The 19,221-nt window shown below is 45.8% G+C and overlaps 1 protein-coding gene across 1 annotated transcript in view; it reads left to right on the top strand.

Moving 5' to 3' along the window:
- The window catches only part of GLP2R (glucagon like peptide 2 receptor), a 49,913-nt gene that overhangs the window by 686 nt on the left and 30,006 nt on the right, over positions 1–19,221 (top strand). The window contains exons 2-4 of the mRNA XM_059668617.1: positions 5,985–6,072; positions 7,993–8,097; positions 12,031–12,149. Of these exons, the coding sequence (XP_059524600.1) occupies positions 5,985–6,072; positions 7,993–8,097; positions 12,031–12,149 (312 nt within the window). The remainder of the gene's footprint in view (positions 1–5,984; positions 6,073–7,992; positions 8,098–12,030; positions 12,150–19,221) is intronic.

Raw genomic sequence — 19,221 nt, 5'->3', positions numbered from 1 at the left:
GATCGCTGCATATAACCTCCTGTCTGTCTGCTTCTATCATCCTCTCACATGTGAGGATGTAGGCTGAGTGGGTAGCTCTTTTTTATCTTTTCTTTCCTTTTTTCCTCCTTTCCTTCCTTCTTTCCTTCTCATTATAAAAATATAGGATGTTCATTGTTTAAAAAAGTAAACTTATAAAATCCAAAGAAGGATAAATACGGACGACAGCTCACGGTGATGCCACCACCCAGGGGTCACCCTCATTCACATTTTGGGGCTCATACTTCTACCACTTATTTATATCTCCTTTTTAAAAACAACAACACAGGATCTAATTGTAACTGTTATCTCGCAATATACTTTTTCTTCTTAACGAAATACACTAATAACACAGGCTAACATTTTTTGGCCACTTACTATGCAGCAGGTGCGGTGCCAGGCTCTCAGCAGCCCTGTGAGGGGAGTTCTTTAATCCCATTTTACAGATGAGGAAACTGAGTCTCGGGGAGGTTGAACACTTTCTCCGTCAGTAAAGGTAGCTCCATGCATGAGGCTTAAGGGCTCCAAGGAAGTGTTCTAACGTATGTAACCCTTCTCTTCAGTTGGGCATTCTGGTAGCTTGACTTATTCTCATCCAAGAAGTTGGAACCTTTGCTCTTTCCTTTTCAAGGTTCCGTTGCTAGACTGGGCTGCGATGTGAAGGAACCCAGTTCCATTCATCTGAGTAAAGAGGGGCCTTGAGGAATGTTCTCATAATCCTTTGGTCCCTAGGCACCTTTGAGTCCTAAACTCCTGCTGCCCCCTAGAGGGAGGGCTGGGTGCCAGCTCTCATGTGCTCACCGACCAGGCTTTCTCTGGTGCTAGCCCAGGACCAGGCAGGCGGGACACCCGGACCGAATTCGCACATCCCAGTTCTCTCCAAGCTGACGTCCAGCCCTCGTAGCAGACTGCAGACGCGAGCCCCTCCGTGGTCTCCTGGAAGCCTGGCCTGGTGGCAGCTTCGTGGTCAGTGTCCAGAACGTTTCCGAGGGGCAGGTGGCTGCAGCCTGCCTCCTACCCCAGGACTTAATCCGTTAGCGGCAGGGCCACTGGGAAGGTTGACACAGAACCCTCACCCTTGCTTCAATCCTCTATCTCATAGTAAAACTGAATAGATCCAGCTAATTATCTAGTTTTCTTCACCTTCTACCCACAGCTATGCATTGATGGCCTCTGAGGTGCCAGGCACTGCTGAACTTGCACTTACCATTAATCACCTTGCTCAAACCCACACCGAGCTTCTGAGAAAAGGATTATCACTGAACCCATTTTACTGATGGGGAAGTGAAGATTCACAGGAGTTAAATGATCACCGGTGATCGTGTAGCTCGTGAGCCATGGAGCCACTGGGCGCTTGAGGAAATGCGCTCTTTCTTCCCCAGCGTCCTTTGCAAGCTGCTGGCATACGGATATTTATATGTTAAAACAGCAGACTGCAGGGCCTCAGGCCGGCTTATGACACTACAAAGCCGCCCCTTCACCCAGCGTTCATAATCACTCACGTGCCTGTTAGCATGTTCCCTCCCCACTCCGCCACCCAGCCTGTTTTCAGAGCCCCTTCCCGCTGTCTGTCCGGCAGTGTGTCTGTAATCCCGACGGCCCTCCTCTTGGTTCTGCCTCCAAGCCCATATTCTTCTCCACATGTTTACATTACAAGGCCTGGTGCGGACTTCCATGCTGAATTTTGCTTGGAGATGCTCTCCCTGCGTGGATTATAAATGACCCTGGTGTGTTGTCTGGCAGGAAGTCTTCATAAAAATCCACTTACTGAGAAATTCTCAGGGATAGTTTTGTTTCTAAATTCAGGTAGAGAAATAATTCTGTCACCTCCTACCCCCTCCCCCTCCTTACAACTCATCTAAGCCAATTAGCAGTTGCTTTGGGCATCAAAACACAAACTCTTTAAGACTCTTTCACACATGGCTGATGGGATTGTAAAAAGGTACATATTTTTAGGTCAAAAATTTTTTTGGCGAGGATGATAGTTTGGCAGTACGTTATCAAACCCTCTAAAAGTGTGTACTTTATGACCCAGAAATTCCAACTCAAAGAATTTCTCCTAATAAAGATGTGCTCAAGTGTTTAACTCTGAGTATTTGCATTACAGAATCATTTCTATCAGCAAACAGCTAAAGCAACATAGATGTCCAAAGCTAGAGAATTTAAAAATAAATTACACCACATTCATCCCCAGAAAATGATCGTACCTGTTAAAATGGTCGTTTTAGAAGAATATATCTTCTAGCGAAAAAGAGGCCACAGAACAACACAATTTCCTTTTTAGTTAAAATAAAAAAAGAACAAGGATGCCCGTGTGCAGAGATGATATCCGCTGAGTAATAACATTGTGATTTTATCTTCTCCCTTTTTGCTTATCTGTAACTTAATTTTATTTACAATGACATATATTCCTTCTGTAACAAATAATATTAGAAGATGTATTTAAAGCAAGTCAACAGAAGAATATTACGTTTCCCTGAATCCCTTCTCAGCCAAATTAGTCACTAATGCTGTTACCTAAGCAAGAAAAAGAGGAAACAGACTTGAGCAGGACTTTTCCCGAGGAAACATCACTCCTGTACCTCCTTTCCTCGTTACTGTTTGGACCTGGCTGTGATTGAACTTGGATTTGCCTCTTGTGCCTTAGGACATGCACCTGGGAAGACAGTTGAGTTTGTCTGGCTCTCCGAGACTGGCCAAATTCAGTGCTTTAGTGTTTCTTATGGTTTGTCTTTTTTTTTTTCCCCCTTCTGTTTTTGAGCACGGCCATTAGTCACAGCAACGAGCAGGGGATGGGGGAGTGTTAATCCAGGGACATCTCACATAAAGGACTGATTCTATTGTCTCTTCCTCAGCCGGGTCCCAGTGAGGTCCCCAAGAACACACACAGGCCTTTAACCAAGAAAGGTCTTACTTTTGTGACTTGGAAGATTCTGGAAGTTTACAATTTATTTATCAACTTCTCTGCTAAACTTGTAAAAGCAATAGAAAGTTACTTATGGCCCCACTAGGATGCAAAACATCCTAATGTGTTAATAAACTTTCATCGTGCCTCTTGGCCCATTCACAGGGAGATATATTACTAATGGAGATTCAAAATTCATTAAAAACAGAAACCAAGGGATACATGCCAATTATTTCATCATCAATATCACCATCATCATTATTTCTTGGCTAATCCCAGGGTTCCCAAATGGTGTGCTAAGGTGCCCCAGGGCACTGCTGTGAGTTCACAGAGGTGCTGTAAGATATTTTAATTTTTTGAGGGAAGCAGTGATCCATGACATCTGCCAGACGCTGTGTGAATTACTAGCTTGAGGTAGTCCATGGTTTCAACATTACATCATGCTGCATTCCTTTCAATGACGTTGTATTTGTGCAAAGCTGGGTTTTCTGAAGTTGCTGTGATAAAAAGCAAGTACTGCACAGAAGTCAGTGTGGAACAAAGGTGGTCTGAGTCTTAGGTTTGGGAAGCAGTGCGATCCCCAGTGGGTACTAAGTCATTAGGATGTAAATATTTACTAAGTTGTTTAGACCTACCTACTTAATAAGAGGGGCTTTAGATATTTCTTTCAGCGTAGGAGTGCCATGGAATAATTATTGAGACACCAAAGGCACCAGGAATTGAAAAAGTTTGGGACCCTCTAGTCTAATAATGATCATATTTATTTTTCAAAAAGTTGGCTGTGATTCTTTAGAAGAAATGCAAAGAACTACTCACACACGTGATCATGAATGCTATAAGATTGGGGGTGGGGCAAGCTGGGCAGAGGGTGGGTATAGATTGGACTAATTACTCAGGAGGTGAAAACTGGCTACTGGTTAAGCTCATAAGAGTTGTGGTTTTTGTTTGTTTGTTTCATTTGTTTTATGGGTGCTTTTTTTTGCTTGTTGGTTTTGCTTTGTTTAGGGTGTGTGTGTGTGTTTGAATACCTTTAGGTGGAGTATCTGCCCAATTTACAATGGCTCCTCACTCCCTGTTGTTGTACCCGCCTATTTCATTCTTTCAGGTTATCTACCCAGCCAAGAGAGCATGTGAGTTTGGTAATCCTCATGAGAGGAGACAAAGCCTCAAAGACAACTAACTGATTAATGGGTTGATCTTAGCCCAGATTCCATGTTCATGTCCCCCTGCCCTGCCTCACCCCACAACTGTGCCTCTCTTTCTTTAGTGGGAGAATGAGGACAATAACTCCAGCCCTGTGCGAGGGCCTTGTACTCAGAGATGAAAGGCATATCTCAGCCCTCACAGAATGTATGGGGTAGTGAAAGCGATGGATAGGTGCCTCCTGATGGCAGTACAATGTGATGGGCCATAGGACTCAGTCATGTGTGGGGTCAGAAAACACTGGAAAGAAGGCTTACCAGCTCAAGACTTCAGTGAGAGAGGTGGTCAAGTATGGCCAGGGCTCACTAGGCTTGAGTGGAGCCTTGAGAGATGAGTAGAGAGCGAGCCAGGTGAAGACGAGGGTGGAGGGAGTGCCCGTGGGAAGTGCAAAGATGCGAAGTCGTGAAAGAGCAGGACTGGGGTTGAGAACCTTGGGACTGGGTGGCTGGGTGAAATCTTGAGTCAACAAGGCCAGGAGGGTAAGACTTAGGCAAGAGAGCCCTGTGCTCAGTGGGAAGGGGAGACAGTGGCACCAGGCCAGAGGTGGAGGAAATGGGAAGCAGGGTTGGACAGAAATGTAGGACAGAACGTGGTGGTGAAGAGAGGAGCAGAGGACAGTTCCGGGTTTCTGGTTTGTGACTGAGACGACAATGGTGCCAGCACTGAGCCACTAGGGAAGCAGAGGATGACAGGGTACGAATGTCACTTGACTTTGTATGCTGGCTAATATATACAGTCGACCCTTGAACACTATGGGTTTGAACTGCATGGATCCACTTATATGTGGATTTAAAAAATAAATATTTGCACTGTTTTGATCCACAGTCTGGAGATGAGGATGTGGAGGGCCGGCTATATGCACTGATCCGCACCATTTTATTTAGGGGACTTGAACACCTTCAGAGTTTGGCATCTGCAGGGCGTCCTGGAACCAGTCCCCTGCAGACACCAGGGGACAACTAAGTTTTGGGGAAATCAAAAGTTATGCATGGATTTCTGACTGCATGGGGTGTGGTATCGGAACCCTAAGCCAGTGTTGTTCAAGGGTCCACTGTGGTTGTCTTATCTTTAGTAGCTTCTAGTCCTTTATGGCAGAGAAAGTGTCTTACTCATTTTGTATCCCCTTCGATTCCTCCCTGATATAAAACCTGGCACACAACAAATACTCAATAAAAATGAGTAAATTGAAGAAGAAAAATCCCCCTTTAAAGCCAAAAGAAGTGGTACACAATTAGAAGTTGTTAGATAATCCAATCACCAAGAAGGCCCAAAAAGTATATTCTGTATAACTAAGGTTCTATAGGATGAGATAGTTTAATGCCAGAAAGAAAAAAATCCCAAAGCCTTCAGTAACAGAGCTTCTATCTGCTCAATGTCTTTGACTCTGGACCCACACGCACTGAGGTGGGCTGGGGTGGGGTGAGGTGGACACTGAGCCTGGGGTGCAGACCCCTGCAAGTCCTCTGGCCCTTCTCTGACACACGATTGAGCCCTCTTAGTGTGCCACCCTTCTCTTTGACACCTGCATGGTCTTCGAAGCAGGCAACTATTCGTCTGTAGGGTATGAAAATTCAGGATGAGCACATTGCATCCTCTTGAAATGTAAGCCTCTCTTAAAGACTTTGAAAGAAAACTTTTCATAGTTGTATTGAAACCACCATGATTAGATTATGGAGTAAATGTAAAATTCGTATGTATCTTTTAAATAGGACATAAGAGGCCAAACAAATTCTATTTCTTGGTGCAGGCCACGGTGGGCACTTCAGCAGGAAGGTTTGAGAATCATGGTATGAGACGATGACAAGGCCACCTCTATGCTTGCAGCTAAATAGGGGTCAACACAGTGTTTTCTGCTCAGGTTACAGGATCTCTCCTTGAGGAGACAACTCGAAAGTGGGCTCAGTACAGAGAGAAGTGCCTGAGAGACTTACTCAAACAACCTTCCGGTAAGCACACGTATTAGTTATTTATGGCCGTGTAACAAATGGCCCCAAAGCTTAGTGTCTTTAGACAATAAGAATAATCATTTGCTATGTCTCAGACCGAGCATATTGGGGATGGCTTGGTTCTGGTCTACAACGTCTGGAGTATGGTTGGAAGACTCAGAGGCTGGGGTGAAATCATCTCAAGTCTCGTTCACACCCATGTCTGCGGGTTGACGCCGGCTCTCAGCTGAGAGTTGAGCTGGGAATGTGGGCCATAAAACTTCCCCGTGGCCTTTCCGCGTGGCCTGGGCTTCCTCACAGCACATTGGCTGGGCCCCAAGGGCACGCATGACCACAGGTCAGGTCTCATTTTATGACCCAACTTCAGAAGTCCCTTCTAACACACTCAGTTGCTCAGATGGTTACAAAGGCTTATACAGTTCCAGGGGAGGGAACCCCCCGCCCCACCTCTCACAGTAAAAGAGCATGTGAGATGGGACACATACATTTGTGGCATCTTTGATAAAAGCCATCTGGCACAGCACACTCACCACCCAATCACAAAACTTGGGCAACTGTCAGAGATTAACCAGGGACTCTGCTGAGTGTGCGCTGGGTGGGCTGGGGGTCCTCAGTCTCGGGTGGTAACTGAGTCACAGCATTTCTTTTATCCAGGTCTGCACCAGGTTCAGTGCACTCTGGCAAATTTGCTAGTAGCTTGGTCAGTCCACGGCCTCTCCTGCCCACATACTGACTCTTTGGGTGTGTCCAGATTTTTGTTGTAAGAAAAATAAAAAGAATAAGGAGCCTTGGCTTGCTGCCTCTGAGCACCGGGGAGTGTGGCTGAAAGCGCCTTGTTTTCTGGGCTTCCTGCAGATCATGTCATTCAGGCCCTGGAGGTTGACAGACACTGGAAACTCTCTGTCCATTTTCCTGACCCAAGGGCAATGCCGACCTGCAAGCCACCCGCTTCTCCCTGGACCAATTCCGTCAGGCCAGGCAGCAGGCGAGGCTTGACCTGTTACAGGAAGCATCTCCCTTTGGGGAGCACCGTTTTCCGAGGTCAAAGCGGAGCAGGTGCTCTCCAACTGGAGCCACGCTCCTAGCAGCTCAGCACCGCCTCACACAGATGGGGTGCTGAACCCTGGCAGCCGGGTCTGCGAGGTGCCTGCGCCAGCTCATACCTGACAGATCTGTGCTCGCAGGATCCCGCAGCCCTGGCTGTCCACCCTGAGATCTAGCCTAGTCAGGAGCAGATGGTGGGGGATGGTGCTTGGTTCTCAGAAACGAGGAGCCTGCAAAATAGACATTTGGGATCCATCCTGAAACCCCTTCAATTGATTCTGGGAGGCCGATGAGTCTGAGCCTCTCATCACCAAGCACTGCGGTGTACATCATCCCCTGAGCCTGACATGGCCCACATATTTCATAGTAATCTACAGATTAGTATTCAAATGGAGAAGTATGACTGACAAAAGCCTTCAGTTCTGCAGATGCCCTTACATCTACTGGTCCTTTGGCACATGTCACAGCAAGGGTGTTCCAGGACCTAACTGGTGAAGGCTTGACAAGTATTTAGTAAGTTATGGAACATAAGGATCTCCCAGTGGCCTCCTGACCCGGAGTGTCTGTGAGAGTCAGTTCATGTAAAGTAAACCAAAGCCAGCGTGACGTACACATTGACGTAACCCATGAGACCACTGCCAGAGGTCAGGTTGGCTAGACAAAGCCACAGTGCTTGGCTGCATGAAGCATCCTGCCTGCATATTGTTCCTCATCCTTGACCTTTCTGGAGAGGGGGATGCCCATGCTGGCCCCTGTGCAGGTGACCACAGCTTCTGAGGCCAGGAAGGCGGGCTCTCGTCTCCCAGTGCCTCTCTCTCCATCAGTGGACCTGAGGCTCCTGCACCGCAGTTCATTCCCCGCTTCTTCTCTCTGCAGGCGTATTTTGTAACGGAACCTTTGATCGGTATGTATGCTGGCCTCATTCTTCTCCGGGAAACGTCTCCGTTCCCTGCCCTTCATACTTACCTGGGTGGAGTGAAGGTAATGTCTCACCAATGTTTCACCAATTCCTGACCATTTCCTTAAAGGCTGGTCCTTCCTGGCAGACCAGTCAGGGAGCAGAGAGAGAAAGGGCTGCAACCAACTGCTTTCCTCAAGTCTTCTTCTCCCACAAAAGGTTTCCTGTCAGTGATACAGGTTCTTTCTTCTCTCTGCTTCTCCTATCTTCCTGCAGTTCTGTGCTGGATGTTCTGTTAATATACTAGTCCTCTTTTCTTTGAAATCATAGGGTCCAGGCCCGGCTTCCACAGAATGTGCTGCAGTGAGGGTCAGAATTATCACTACCCTGCAGAGGAGAAAGAGGTGGGGGAGAAAGATGGGATGCTCACAGCCATGCAACCTCGGCTTGTCAAACATCAAAACCACCCTGGCAATAGCATGGGGAGGAAGTGCTATGAAACTGGTGTTTTTAAGCCTCATGGGACTTGGATGGAGAGTTTAACCCTCAGCTTGCCCTGGTCCTGCTTCAAGGAAGTGACTATCATTTAGGACTTCAGGATGCTATCCCGCCCCACCTGCCCCACCAAGCAGCTCCTTGGCTGTTTCACCAGAAGGAGGGAGGAACAATGACTGGTTAGAATTCTATAGCCTTTGACCAAAGACCATGGACAAATCTAAGAACAGGTGAAATCTTGAGGACTGTTCTCAAGAAACATAAGCAGTTACAAAATTCCAGGGAACACAAAGTGAGAATGGGTTTCTGAGAAGGCGAGATGGTGATATTTTGTATTGAATGTCAGCCCAGGAAATGGTTGCATCAGTTAAAATTTGGTTTCAACTTTTTGAGGCTTCTGGTGAAAAGAGAGAGGGTTTTTTTTGTTGTTGTTGTTTGTTTGTTTTTTAAAATATATTTTATTGATTTTTTACAGAGAGGAAGGAAGAAGGATAGAGAGTTAGAAACAGCGATGAGAGAGAAACATCGATCAGCTGCCTCCTGCACACCTCCTACTGGGGATGTGCCCACAACCAAGGTACATGCCCTTGACCGGAATCGAACCTGGGACCCTTCAGTCCGCAGGCCGATGCTCTATCCCCTGAGCCAAACTGGTTAGGGCAAGAGAGAGTTTTCAAGGAAGACGCATTTCTGGGTGGGAGTGCTCATGAAACTGTCCTCTGGATTCAGCCCAGGAGACATGAGGATGTGAGGCTCCAGGGAAGTGAAAGGAAAGACGCTGGAGAGCTTGCTGGACCCGAGGGTTCAGCTCAGGGATGAGCGAAGAGCACAGGAAATCAGGAGCTCTAAGCTTAGACCCCCTCCCTCTATTCTACACTCAGACTTTTGACAAATTGCCAGAGCCCTCGGACTGTGGTTTTGTCTGTAATAGCCAACTCCTAAGTTCATCCTGAGGAATAAGTGAGAAGGCACGCACCGAGTCAGTCACACAGTAGGTGCTTCGTCAATGGGAGCTGAGGCTGAGACTGAGTCCAGCTCCTTGGACCCCTCCAGGTCTTTAAGGCCCCAATTGTGGGTGGTCTCCTCCAGGGCACGTGGAACAGACCACCACCACCAGCTCCACCATCTGCCTGTTCCTTCCTGAAAGCTAAAAACAGAGGTCCATTCATTTGAAGAGAAAAAAAATGATCACAAACTCAAACTTACAAAGAAATGGAGTTAAGGCTTAAAAAAATGAGTTGTGGGCTTCTAGAATATGCTAAGGGGAATGTGACTCGCAGAAGGTGAGAAGTTGCTTTTCCACTCAACCTTTTGTGCATTAAATCTTAAGAATCCAAACGGGTTCTTGTAGTAAAAGGAAACTGTGGAGCCAGCGGAGGGGTTTAGAGAAGTAGGATGGACAAGCATTCCTGTGAGGTAAGATCAGAAGGGGAGCCTTGTACTATGAGAAGGGGGCCCGAGTGGTGGTGGATGCAGGCTGTAACAGTGGGCACAGGCTGTAAGGGCATATAAGACTGAGGATGAAACAGGAACCTGTATGTTATGCTAAGGTTTTAAACTTTCCTCTGTAGAGAAGATTATGTGGAGCTGCCGAAGGTGTGAAGGCATGAGAAGGACATGAGATGTGTGGTGTGGGGAGATGATGTTGGTAGCCTGTGGCTGTTGGACTGAGGCATGGAGGGGGTCAGGGAGGCAAAGCTACTTCAGTGGCTCAGAAAAAGAGACGGTGAGGGTAGAGATTCAGGCAAAGGCAGGAGATTGGAGAGAATAGGAAAGAGTTTTAAAAATATCGGTGGTAGAACAGTCAAGACTTGTCATCAGGGGAAGTGAGTATGGAGGGACAGAGAGGAGTGGGAAATAGAGGAGAGAAAAACATTCCCCATTCCACCTGGCCCCTCTAACATCCCTCATCTGGCTAGTAGCCAAGTCCCCTGGCCCCTCTCCCCCTCCACCCTCCACTGCTCATCTTTGCTCTCCGCTATTGCTCCCCCATCCTCACTGGTCCCAGCCTCAGGTCCGGCCCCCTTCCAACCACCTTCATAGAGTTTTCTAAAAATGCATATTGGATTATGCTGGCTCATCACCAACACCACTAAATGGTGCTCAAGACCTTCCGCAGCATGGCCCTGCTGACCTCTCTAGCATTTTCTCCCGTCTCCACTCCAGCCAAATAAACAATTCCCACCCCCCTACACCTGCACAGCCAGTCCCACCCAGTGCCTTTGCCCACACTCTTCTGTCTATAAACCCAACTTTAATCCTCAGCCTGAAACTTTCATCCTTCTAGAAAATTTTTCCAAATTTTCCAGCCTTTCTGAGGCCTCTTAGGTTCCTTAGCTTTTACAGCGCTTGGTGACACTTGTATGTGCACATCTCCTCCACCTGCTTGACTTAGAGCTGTGTCTCATTGGTCCGTGCATCCCCAGCACAGAGCAATTATGGCTGATGTGGAGAACACCATGTCGGGTGACATTATTGTCATTCACTCATTCAACAAATAGTTATTGAAGACCTACTGTGTGCTAGCCATTGTTTTCAGTGCTTCGGACATATTAGTGACCAAAACCAGAATACAGTCCCTCTCCTTGTGGGGCTCATATTCCAGCAACAAGCAATAATCAAGAAACATCACAAGCAAGTAAAGTATAGAGAGTATTTGAATGTGATGTGTTTTAACTAAGACGGGAGGGAAAGAGATGGGAAGGTTGGAATGGGCTTTTATGACAAGGTGATGTTTTAGCGAAAACTTAAAGGAGGTGCGGGGTTTAGCCAATAGAGGAAGAGTGTTCAGCAGGGAAGGAGTCGATGAGTGTAAGTTGCACACTATTTGGGCAGCATGTCTGATGAGCAAGGAGGCTTCTGTGGCTGGAGGGAAGGGGGAAGAGAAGCAATAGGAGGTTAGGCCAGGGAGCATTGGGGCCCGGCCCTGCAGGACTCTGTGGGAGACCCTGGCACTCTGACCTGTTTTCTGAGCGCCCTGGGATGACTTTGAGTGAGGCGTCCCATGATGTGACTGACATATGTTTAAGCTCATTCTGACTGCTGCTTAACAGTGGCCCATGATAGCGGAGGCGCTGACAAGTATTGGAAGGGGTCACAATAATCCAGTGAGAGACGAGGGTGGTTCCAGTGAGGGTGGTAGCAGGAGGTGAAAAACAGTGGTCGGATTCTGGATGTGTTTGGAGGGAGAGACATCATGGACCAGATGAAGGTATGACAGACAGCAAACAGGCTGGGGCCAGCCTACTGAGATGATGGGCTTCCCATCAACGGAGGCAGGAAGACCTGTGGGTGGAGCAGGTTTGAGGAGAAGATGCAGAGTTTGGGTTAGGACTTCTGAGGAAATGTAGAGACTTCCTGTTTTTCTTTCCATCCCAAATAAACAGTAGGGATGCTAATGAGCCCCCCAAGGGGAAGTAAAAGTCCCATTTCCCTGGGATTTTCCACGGCTTTGCGGAGGAGCGGGCCTCCCCACGTGCTCAGGGAGCCGACCTTTCTCCCAGAGCTGTGTTTACTTTCAGAGAGCCCGGGAAGGGCCTACAGACGCTGCCTGGCTCGAGGCACTTGGCAGACGCTGGCGAACCGCACAGTTTGGCAGGATGACTCCGAATGCTCTGAGAACCACAGCATCCAAAAAAACGTGAGTCGCCTTGGCCCAGCGAGACACACGCCTGGGGCCCAACCACCCTGCCCTGCCCCAGGGCCCTCCATGGCCCCTTGGCTTTAGGGGCCACACAGAGGGCCTTCCCTAAGCTTGTCTGCTCCGGACTCACTTTTGCTGCTGCTCCCTCTCCCTGGAACACCTCTCCTCAGCTCTTTTGTGGCCTCTTCTTCTTTTTAAAGTATGTTTTTATTGATTTCAGAGAGGAAGGGAGAGGGAGAGAGAGATAGAAACGTCAACGATGACAGAGAATCACTGATCGGCTGCCTCCTGCACGCCCCACGCTGGGGATCGAGCCTGCCACCCAGGCACATGCCCGGACTGGGAATGGAACCGTGACCTCCTGGTTCATGAGTCGATGCTCAACCACTGAGCCACGCCAGCCGGGCGGCTTCTCCTTCTTATCATCCAGGTTTCAGGTCAATGTCTCCTTCAAAGCGAAGTCTTCTGTGGCCACCCCAGCAAGAGTGGCCACCGCTCCCCATCACGCTCTGACCTGCTCCCGCGTTTGCCTCTCTGTTATGGAGGCTTCTCCTTAGAAAGTGGACTCAGTGGTAGCAGGCGGGGCATGGGCCTGAGGGGACACAGTGAGCCCCGGATTCCGAGCTGAGGGTCAAGGGCCAGACAGCCCTGTTTCCTGTCCAGACTCTGATTCCTAGCTCTTCATACCAAGACCCTTCACCAGTCTGTGACCCTGCTTCCCATCCACTCCCGGGGGGAGGATCTATTGCACGTGAGCGCTGTGAGGATGTAAATAGACACACAATTGTTAGTAGACATACGGTTCTCCAGAAAGGACCCGAGCCCTAGTCAGCACACCTGGGTAGGAGTGACCCCTCTGTCGCCAGGGCCCACCACCATGACTGGGCAGTGAATCACCATCGCTGCTCAGCAAATGTTCATTGGGCGCACAGCCAATCCATGCCTCAGACTTCCACCCACACATCTTCTTTCCAGGACTCTAGTCTGCAGCCCCCCAGGCACGGCTCTTCTCCCCAAACACCTCCTGTTTGTGCACATCCCACCCACCTTCCTTCAAAGTGAAGAGCAAAAGGCAGCATGGCCAGAGGGAAAGGTGCTTGGGAATCAGAGGTCTGGGACCACATCTAGGCTTCTTTCAGACAGTCAGACGTGACGTGCCTCCTGGGCACTAGCCACTGGGCTAAACGGCGAGTAAGACAGATACCGCCTTCCAGGAGCTTAGAGTCTCAGGCAGCACAGGGACAAGGTGGAGGTCCCTAGAGATGCCAACGCAGTGAGTTAGGATTTGGCCGTTGAAAAGGGGAGGGACATCAGGGAGCAGGCTTCAGGATTGCCCTGTCAGGTCAGAGAGGGAGGCAGGGATGGGGCTAGACTGGAAGCAGAGGCGGGGGACCAGGCAGGAGCCACTGCAGGAACTCTGCCCAGGTAGAGAGAGGACGCAGTGGGGTGCAGAGGAGAGGGAGGCTGGATTTGCAGGATCTGATACCTGTATTAAAATGATACCTGAATTAGATTCAGCTTATCTCAAGCATCTGTCTGATTTTCACCAGGAACCAGACGCATGCTAATTGCGTGGCTTGAATTAGACAAATTGTATGTCTTTCTTATCTCCCCTCCTGAACTAAGCTACTTGAGAACAATGACCAAATCGTAGTTCTCTCTGAATGCCACCACCCTGTCCCTGGCCTAGTACTGGGGTGCACAAAAGCCTTTGCATACGGTGGGCACCTAATAAACACTGAAGAAATGGTGTCACCGATTCTGAGTCAGCGGGTCTGTGGTGTTGCCTAGGAACCGGTTCTGGTGCTAAATGGGTGATTCTCATGTGCCGCTGAGGCCGGGCACCCAGGCCTCAGGGAGGAATTCACCGGCAGGTCCGAGATGCCTGCTGCTTCCTCTGGACTTAGGTCTGTAGCGGCCCAAGTGAGTGGACAGGGACAACAACACTTTCCAAGACAGGAAGTAAATATTTCTCTCTTAAAAAAGTGAGGACAAGGGCATTGGCTCCTCCCCTCTGCAAACGACCATATTTTGAAGAATTCAAATACTTAAAAGAAAAAACAAAACAAAACCAACTTCTGGCCATGTTTACCTGTGTTTCTAATAGAGGGTTGAACTCTTGCCCAAAAAAGGCTGGTGTTAGTAAATCTTTGTCCTTCAAAGTTTTGGCAAACAAAATATGTTCTCCCAACTGACAACACACTGGGGGTCCTTAAGCACATTAAAAAGTGCTTTTAAAAGGGATTGTGTATGTGTCTGCACATGTGTGTATGTGTGTGTGCACATGCATAAGTATTAACAAGTCTGGTTAGGTTCCTTGGTATAGAATTGTGCTTAGAAGTGTTTGAATAAATTGTTATCTTGCCTTACTTCAAGCTGTGGCCTTTGCCCTTATAAAAATTCTTTCTATTCTCAATTAAATACAAAATTTAATTGCTATATGTTATAATTTTAATGATAAATTTTAATTTTTAATATAACCTATAATATATATATAAATTGATACACATCTATTTTTCCAATATTTTATTTTGAAATAGTCAAACATATAGAAAAGTTAAAATAATAATAAACACTCCTAGATCCGCTATCTAGATTCAAAATGCATTCACATTTTGCCACATTTGCTCTCTCTCTTTCTGAAATATTTAAAAATAATTCGCAGACATTATGAGACTTTGCCACTAACTATTCCTCATGTATGAATTTTAAGAACATTATTCCATATAACTATACTGCCATTATTCCAACTAAATAAAATCAACAGATTCCATCATCTCAACTAATGTTTCATCGTATACTTCCCCCATTGTTCTTCCTGCCCTTCCCCCGTTTTTATAGCTTTTCTTCCCTGTTGATGTAATTGCTCCCCTGCTCTTCCTCACAAGTACCCATAGCCTTTGTCTCCTCATTAGAACATTATTCAGGCTTCTGCCCGGATCAGTGTGACAGGAATAGATATCCTTTGGATCTCACTTTGAAAGGCCTTTCTATTTTTAGGTTAACACAGCGTAGGTAGTGACAGCCAGGATCTCTCCCATGGCAAAGGCACATTTCTCCTCTTGCATTTAGTCACTAATTGGCAGGATGCTGCTTTGGTACCGTTGTTTACCTTGTTGCTGACACATCTTCATCAGTGTCCTACCTTCATTGATGACGCGTGCTTGAGGGGATTCAAACTCTATCAGTCCTTCCACATTTACTCGGTGGCAGTCTCCTGAAAAGAAGACCTCCTCCCCTTTCCCTCCTTTTTTTGAATATCACTATGGACTTAGAGATTGTTTTATTCACTTATACCCATTCTTTTTTGTAAATCCTCACCCAAGGATATGTTTTACTGATTTCTGGGGGAGGGGGGGGAGGGGGGGAGGTGGGGAAGAGAGAGAGAGAGAAGAGAATGCTGTATGAGAGGAACATTGTCTTCCATACATGCCACCAACAGAGATTCAACTCACAACCTAGGTATGTGCTCTGACCAGAAATTGAACCAGCACCCTTTTGGTGCACAGGATGATGCTCTAACTACCCAACCACACTGGCCAGGACTATCTAAACTTATTAGTTTTTATGATAAACTAGAGGCCTGATGGGCAAAAATTCATGCACTCGGGGAGGGGGTTCTCTCAGCCCGGCCTGACCCCTCGGGGGATGTTCACCTGCCAGCTTAGGCCTGGCAGCCCGGGAGCTTTCAGGAGATGTCCAAATGACAGCTTAGACCCGCTGTCTGCGGGGAGTGGGCCTAAGCCGGGAGTTGACATTCTTAGCGCTGCTGAAGAGGTGGGAGAGGCTCCCGCCACCGCCACTGCACTTGTAACCGTCAGCCCTGCTTGTGTCTGAGCAGAGCTCCCCGTGTGGAGCGCACTGACCACCAGCAGGCAGCTCCTGCATTGAGGGTCTGCCCCCTGGTGGTCAGTGTGCATCTTAGTGACCGGTCATTCCGGGTTGTGCCGCCTTTAGGGTCAATTTACATATTACCCTTTTATTATTTAAGATGTTTTCTAGATTTAGCTGGTGAAATCCCATCAAACTGGCTCTCAAGTCCTTTTGTTATAATCCTATTAGTCTTTGAGCACTTCCTTATTTTCTGGCAGAAGAAGGTGTTTCAGGCCCATCTTGCACAAATCAGCTGTTTCTTCAGAATCCTGGGCCCTTTAAGTGGAAGAATGGTATTTGAAACCAAGATCTCAGTGTTAGATGTGCTCATTGCCACTACTACAAGGTCCTAGAACCTTTAGTGTTCAGACTTCGAAAAAAACATTAAAAAAAAATCAAGGCTTCATATTGATAATTCTAATTCAAATCTAACATTTAGGATTTTACCTTATTACTTTGTATTCTATATCTTTTTTTCTTTCAGTGAAAATTTGCTTTCTAATAACATTACCATAATTATTTATTTACCTTATCATGCAATATACATAAAATAGTCTCAACCGGCTCAGTGGTTGAGCATCAACCCATGAATCAAGAGGTCCTGGGTTCGATTCTTGGTCAGGGCACATGCCTGGGTTGCAGGCTTGATTCCTGATAGCAGATGTGCAGGAGGCAGCTGATCGATGTCTCTCTCATCATTGATGTTTCTATCTCTCTGTCCCTCTCCCTTCTTCTCTCTCTAAAAAAAAATCAATAAAAACATATTTATAATAGTCTCAACCTTAATATTGAAATTTCCACTAAAAATATAAACCTATTTGGTAAAGTTTCAGATTTCTTTGAAGTGCTTTATATCCTTAGACTATAACCCATGGTTAGAGTACTATGTTCATAATACTTGAAATAATTAAATTCTCTATGTGGTCCTGTTATTAATTGGATATACAGTTTTATTTATTTGTGTCTATTAGTACTAGTGGCGTGCCTTTTTCATTTTTCTGTCTCTATTTTTTAAAATAAATAAAGTATTGGCAATGTTTAAAAGCCAAAACTATAGAAAAAAGTATATTCAGAGAAATCTCACTTCCATCACTGCCTCTAGCCCTATTTCTACCTATTCCCTATAGGTAACCATTTTTATTACTTTCTAGTTTATCCTTCCTCTCTTTCCTTTTTCTTTAGTTCTTTTTAAAATCAAATTGTAATATATATTTTACATTTCTTTGTGCCAAACTAAACAAATATATTAATATGTTATTTCCCCATTTTTCTTGCACAAAAGGCAGTATATCAGATACCCTATTCTGCATCTTTCTTTTCTCCCTTATAACGTGTCCTGGAAATTACATCAATTTCCAGAAATGGTTCTCTTCCTTTTTTTATTTCATAGCTGCGAAGTACTCCACTCTATATGTTTACTGTAGTCTATTCAGCCACTCTCCCATGGCCATTTGGATTATTTCCATTTTTTTTTTTTTGTTACTAATGATGCCACCTTGACTAACCTTGTGTATGTATGTCGGTTCATAGCTATGGGGGTGTATCTTTTGGAAGGTTCCTAGAAATGGGATTGCTGGATTAAAAGTAGAAGTACATATACTTTTGTCAGATATGGCCAAATCCCACCCCCCTTACAGGGGTTGTACTGTTTTGCCCTTCTTTGAGCAATATTTGAGAAGGCCAATTTCCCTGGTGGGTGCATACTACACACTGTTTACGAAGGATTTTATGAAGATATCTCAGTGATGTCAGATTCTCCAGTTGGTTCTGAGAGTGAGCTGGAGACTATCTGGGTGTTCTGAGACCGCTAGGGAAGTCGCCAGGTTTGGTAGAGCCCTGAATCTAGCAGACAGTTAAGGAACATTTTCTAACAGAGTGCAGTTAAAACCAACTGCCCCAGCTGGTGCCCATCTCTATCCCCTTGTTCTAACCCAGCGGTTCTCAACCTGTGGGTCGCGACCTCTTTGAGGGTCGAATGACCCTTTCACAGGGGTCGCCTAAGACCATCCTGCATATCAGATATTTACCTTATGATTCATAACAGTAGCAAAATTACAATTATGAAGTAGCAACGAAAATAATTTTATGGTTGGGTCACAACATGAGGAACTGTATTTAAAGGGCCAGAAGGTTGAGAACCACTTTGTTTAACCAACTCAACACACAGCTTTTTAGCTTGTTACCACTAGTAAATGCCTTTTTTTTTTTTTTTTTTTTTTTGTCTGCTGAAAAGCGGGCCAGATGTACTGGGGAATTCATGCCTCTGCTAACCCCAGAGCAGCCTTCAGAGGGACTGCTAATCTGCCACTTGGATTTTAGCCGAGGGAAACTGATTTTAGACTTCTGACCCCAGCCTGCAAGACAATAAATCATGTTATTTTAAGTCACCAAATTTGTGGTATTTGTTACAGCAGCCACAGGAAATTAATATAAAAGGGCATCTTTAAAAAATTGCAGCTGACATCATATAATTGGTGAAAAAAATAAATGCTTTCCCCTAAGATCTTTAACAAGATAATAAATTCACTCTTTCCACTTCTGTTCAACTGGAGATCATAGCCAGAGCAATAATGCAAGAAAGAGAAATGCATAGAAATAAAGAGTTTGGAAAAGAATAAGTAAAAATGTTATTCACAGAGAGCATGATCATCTATAGAAAATCCCAAGGAATCTACACAAAGTCCTACTGATATTAATAAGTGAGCTTAGCAAGGTTGCAGAATACTGATCAATATTTAAAAAACAGTTGTATTTTTATATACTAACAATAAGCAATTAAAATTAAGAAAACAATATCATTTATAGCAGCATTAAAAATATGAAACACATATGGATGAATTTGACAAAAGATAAGCAGGACCTATATACTGAAAGCTACAAAGCTCTGTGGAAAGAAATTTAAACAAAATCTAACTAAAGGGAGGGACATACTATGTTCATGGACTCTAAATTGATCCATAGTGTCAATGTAATCCAATTCAAAATCCCAGCAGAATTTTTGTAGAAAATAGCAAGCTGATTCTAAAATTTATATGGAAATGCAAAGATCTAGAATAGCTAAAACAAACTTGAGAAAGAACAAAAGTGGAAGACTAACACTAATTGATTTCAAGGCTTGCTATAAAACTATAGTATTCAAGCCAGTGCAGCACTGGCATAAAGATAAATATACAGAATAATGAAATAGAATATAGAG

This window comes from Myotis daubentonii, chromosome 16 (assembly GCF_963259705.1).
Source record: "Myotis daubentonii chromosome 16, mMyoDau2.1, whole genome shotgun sequence".
Lineage (NCBI taxonomy): Eukaryota > Metazoa > Chordata > Mammalia > Chiroptera > Vespertilionidae > Myotis > Myotis daubentonii.
This window is presented reverse-complemented; position numbering and strand designations above follow the sequence as displayed.